The 4,699-nt window shown below is 36.9% G+C and overlaps 1 protein-coding gene across 1 annotated transcript; it reads left to right on the top strand.

Moving 5' to 3' along the window:
• The first annotated feature begins 1,229 nt into the window (after positions 1 to 1,229).
• On the top strand, positions 1,230 to 2,783 carry LOC145772804 (endonuclease G, mitochondrial-like). Its single transcript, XM_082584685.1, has one exon. The coding sequence runs from the start codon at positions 1,245 to 1,247 to the stop codon at positions 1,839 to 1,841; it is 597 nt and encodes a 198-aa protein (XP_082440811.1). The 5' UTR covers positions 1,230 to 1,244; the 3' UTR covers positions 1,842 to 2,783.
• The last annotated feature ends 1,916 nt before the right edge of the window (positions 2,784 to 4,699 follow it).

The following is a 4,699-nucleotide window of genomic DNA, read 5'->3' as shown; positions in this document are numbered from 1 at the left end:
CGTAGACATGCATTACGAAGAATTGTTTTACGGATTTCATTTCACCAACAACTGTTTACGAACAATTTGCCTATAACCATTCTGCTTGGCGCTCATTAAACAAACAGCATCTCACAAACAATAGCGTACAATCGTTTTGCCTTAGTTTTGAATCAAGCGTCAATGCCTTTTTTCTAGAATTTTGTTATATTTTCAACTTTTTGGTTTGAATTGTCGGGTTTGCAGTATCGAGGTTGGATAGACGTATAGCCACCAAGGAAATATAAGTGTTTCGTTTTACGCAGCAAGAAATGCGTCTTTTCAAGTCAATTAACAACACGGGGTTTTATGTGTTTCAAGTTTGATGGAATTACTGTATAGTTTTATATAAAGACTTTATTTTCATATTCTTCAACGCCGGCTCTTCTTTTTACTGCGAAGCATAATTCACAAAAGTTTAGATACTGTTTACCCAGCAAGGTCGCAAGAGCTCAAAGAACTAACCTATTAATTTATATTATTATTAAAGTCTGCTTTAAAAATTGGTTATAAAAAGTCGAAATATATCAAAATAATTAAAACCTATTGTCTACCATTTATTTGAGATTTAATAAAGCAAAAGCTTATTTTATAGCAAAGTTGTCAAACTTTGAAAAATTAATTATCATTAGCCTATTACTATATATCTAAGGCTCTAACTAAGCAAATAACTCAAAAGAAGTTCTTGATTTAAAGCTTATAATATGTTTGCAAAAACATGTGTCCAAGTATTATTTCTTTTCATCTCTTCAGAGTTAAACATGTTGCCAATCATTAAGATTATTGTGCTGTTGCATTTGATCGGTTTATTCACATTAACCAAGACTGACGACGAACCAACACCTTGGACATTGTTAAATTGCCCAGAGTTCTTCAACAGCAGAAGCCCATGGCCTCGGACTAGGACAAAAAGTAGTGGTAACTTAGTAAGATTATGTCAAACTCAAGGTAACACGACTGGTATGTTTGGACCATTTTTTGCAACTCTTTATGATGTTACCAATCGCATACCAGTGTATACTGCGGACAGAGTAAGGTTTACACCTGGCGTCACACAAAATTCTCGACCGACAAATAGTTATTATTGGAATAAAGTTGCTTTCAGCCTGTGTGCTTCAACTTTACCAACACAATCAGTTGCTTCTGATGTAAAATATGTCAATGATGAAACTCTGATGAAATGTAAAATCAACCAAGCCATTAATGCAGATTACATAAACAATGAAATGGATCTCGATAGAGGACATTTGACACCAAGTGGCATCAACAGCCAAGACCGAGAAAAGCAGATAGCAACATTTACATTGACCAATGTTGCGCCACAATATGGACAGTTCAATCGGATATCTTGGAACCAATATGAACAATTGGCCATGGATCTTCTCGAGAAACGCGTTCCCGATGAATACGTTTATATTATTACCGGAACCGCTAACACTGACGAAGACAAATTTATGAACTCAGTTAGAATTCCAGGAAAGTTTTGGAAAGCTGTTTGTTACCCTGGCAACTCTATAACATGTACACCAGCATGGGGCTACGCTCTAGTCCAAGATAACGTTGACCTGAAGACTACCGTAGACCAAAGTAATTACATTACACTCCGCGCCTTTGCAGCAACCTATTTTATTGATCCTCCATTTGGTCAAGCTTGCATGAACGCTTCTATCCCACCCGTTAACGAATTAGCCGCAAATTTGAGAAGTTGGCACGGAGAACCGGGTACCGAGTACGTTAACCCAGAGTGCTCAGCAGGGTATTCAGTGAATCAAAGCAATAAGCTGTTCGCTTTTTTACCCAGTGTTTATATTGCATTCTCCTGATGTTTTACATGTAGTCTTGTTTTGATTTTGCTTTAATACTCCTCATAAACACAGTATTTACTAGAGCTGTTGAGTTGTAGAGTCAGAGGAATTTAAACCTAACCCTAACCCGCGGTCGGATTCCTTGAAAATAGACGGACTCCGGCTTGATACAAAACAATGAAAAATAAAATTTCTGTTTGCTACCTTTTTTCAAAATATTGTTTCTTGTTCTCCATATTACGTTCTAAATCTTTATCAGAAAATGGAAGTGTTTGTTATTGTCATTTACTTGTGAATTTCTTTGTTTAAATTTTAATCAAAATTTGAGTGCAGTTGAATTTAAAAAAATTAGCAAGGTCAAAAATTAAAAATATCTAACAACTTTTAAAAATCTGGCAACGCCGATGTTGGAGTCCTATGTTATTCGCCTGATTCCTCAGCCTGGTCTATACGTTAAAATAACTGACATTCTATTTTTAAGCACCTGTGAGCAAAACATGAGATGAAGTTTTCTATGGTTAGAGATTTCCATGTAATGAGACAGATTTTTCGTAGTTCATGTCTGAAAAAAATCTTCGACTTTTTATTGTATCGTTCCTCAGTATTTTCGATAGTGATGAACCTATAAAAGGCCGCTTTACAAGTTATCAAATGTTTAAACTCCAGTGCTATAGGCCACTGTAGTGTCGCTATGCAAAGTCAGCAACGAAGCGTTGTTTACTTTGCATGTTGTAAGTCATTTTATATAAATATTAGAATTTGGAAGCCGTTTTCAAACTTTAAAAGACGACATCAAAATGAATAACATACCGGGTATGGCGGATTTTTTTCATTTGATAGTGTACATGAAATCTATTATTTTATCCATTCTAGAGAAATAACGGTATTATTAACCAGTAAAATTAAAAAAAATAGTAAAAAAGTTAAATTAAAGTAGGTAAGCAATGAAGTAACAATTGTTCAGCCTTTTTTTATTTTGTTGGTAAGCCTATATTCATCTTTGTTACAGCGTAGTAAGCTTTTTTCTATGCTCAGCAACATGTCGTATTATATACAGTACTTTATACTATAACAAAAAATGTTGTAGAAACGTACAGAAAAAGTAGGTCTATAACTATACTTTATAAATGCAGTGGGTTTGTTGAACAGCCTGTTATGTCCTCGAGACTTTTCAGAAATTGAGAATGCAGTTTCTTTCTCATAATAATTGGATTAAATTAAGTTGGTTAAGGATTAAGCCAGTGGTTCCCAACCGGGTGTCAACACTGGGATGCCATTTACAATACTCTGGGGTGTCACGAGCTATTTTTTATATTCGTTTTAAATCTGTCTTCAAATGGTTAGCTATAGAATCATTGCTGCTGGAAAAAATTTCATGCACGATTGTTTTTGTTAAATCATTGAAAGGACAACTTTTTGTCATAGCCTAAGATATTTCGTGGTCACAAATCCTTGTAGTGTGCAGGCCCGGATTCAGGGGGAGCAAAGGGTGCAGGTTCCCCGGCCCCCCGCCTTTTGAAGGGCCTTCGACGTGGAAAAATGTAATTTTGTGTTATTTTTTCTTTCTTTCAGCCTTTGAAGTTTCTGTAAAATGCTGTGCAGTGCTAGATTATTGCTACTGTTGACGTAGAGGTGTTTTTTTGCGGCGTAGGCGCAAAAAATGTTTTTGCACGGGGGCTCCCCGATCTAAAAGTGCCCCGGGCTCCCCATCAGCTAAATCCAGCCCTGGTAGTGTGGCACCCTTATATTGTTGTGGCTTTGTGATGTCAATGTCTGTGCTAGTTCTGCGGATTGTCGATTGTAGTTCAGTAGGTGAATACTGCGCAGAGAAAGATTTTTACCCGTTTTGTCTGCCAAGCAAAGAGCAGTAGGCTATAGGCCTTTTAAGTTTCACAAAAACCCCGAAATAAGTAAACTTTGTTTTTATCAAAATGTTGTTTCAAAGCGTCATTCAATTTCCAAATAGGCTAAAATTGAAATGTTGCTTCGCTATTATCAAACTTATGCTAATTTCTGAAGGTGTTACTAGCCCATCAACTGCCTTTCCTATGAGCACGCTTGGTCACAACGGTAAACCATAATCTCTTCGTGGGAAAATTTTAACATAAGATTCCCGGATTCGTTCGTCTGTGTGCAATGACCGAAAGAAACACTCTTCTAAAAACGTCTTTTCAAGAATTGTACTTCTGCAAAAATGGCCTCAAGGCTGTCGAAATTGGAACGCAACACCGGTACGCCACTAAAACTTGTCACTACAATATAAATTACTGAGATAAAGACGGAAATTTCGTCTAGTTGGTAAAGCACAAGCAAAACCGTTTTAATATGCGACCAACTTTTCAAGCAACAATTTTACAAATGAGAGAATAGATTACGATATTCCAAACGCACGTATCATATCTCTAAAACTTGATTTGATGAGCAAAAACTAACATCAGATTCGGATTCAGCGCCCCTAAATTACCCTAAATCCATTGAAATACTTCATGCAAGAAACGTTGTGTTGACCAGTGAATCAATCGGTTTCATCCGGTAAATTTTTCAACTGACCTAGCGCAAATTTGGGGCGGGGGTATAAAACTTGTCTGTCAGTGCCCTCCATCACCAAAAATGTCTGTCACATACCAGATAATCATCTAGAAACAATTTACTTTGCAACTACGGTAGCTAAGTTACAAGCGGTAACTATTTCGGCTGACCAAGCGCATTTTTGGGCCATGAAAAATGCCCCCCATTCCCACACCCACCAACGGCGGCCCGGCAAACTTCTAGATTATGAGTACCCACATTTCACCAGATATTGTTGTATGAATATTAGGCTAAATTGGTAACTTTTTTACCTAGGGTGAACGTCGCAGGCTCCCGTTCAAGTTAGA

The sequence above is a fragment of the Aplidium turbinatum genome, chromosome 6 (genome assembly GCF_918807975.1).
Source record: "Aplidium turbinatum chromosome 6, kaAplTurb1.1, whole genome shotgun sequence".
Taxonomy (NCBI): Eukaryota; Metazoa; Chordata; class Ascidiacea; order Aplousobranchia; family Polyclinidae; genus Aplidium; species Aplidium turbinatum.
The sequence above is the reverse complement of the archived record's forward strand: the minus strand, read 5'-3'. Positions and strand labels throughout refer to the sequence as shown.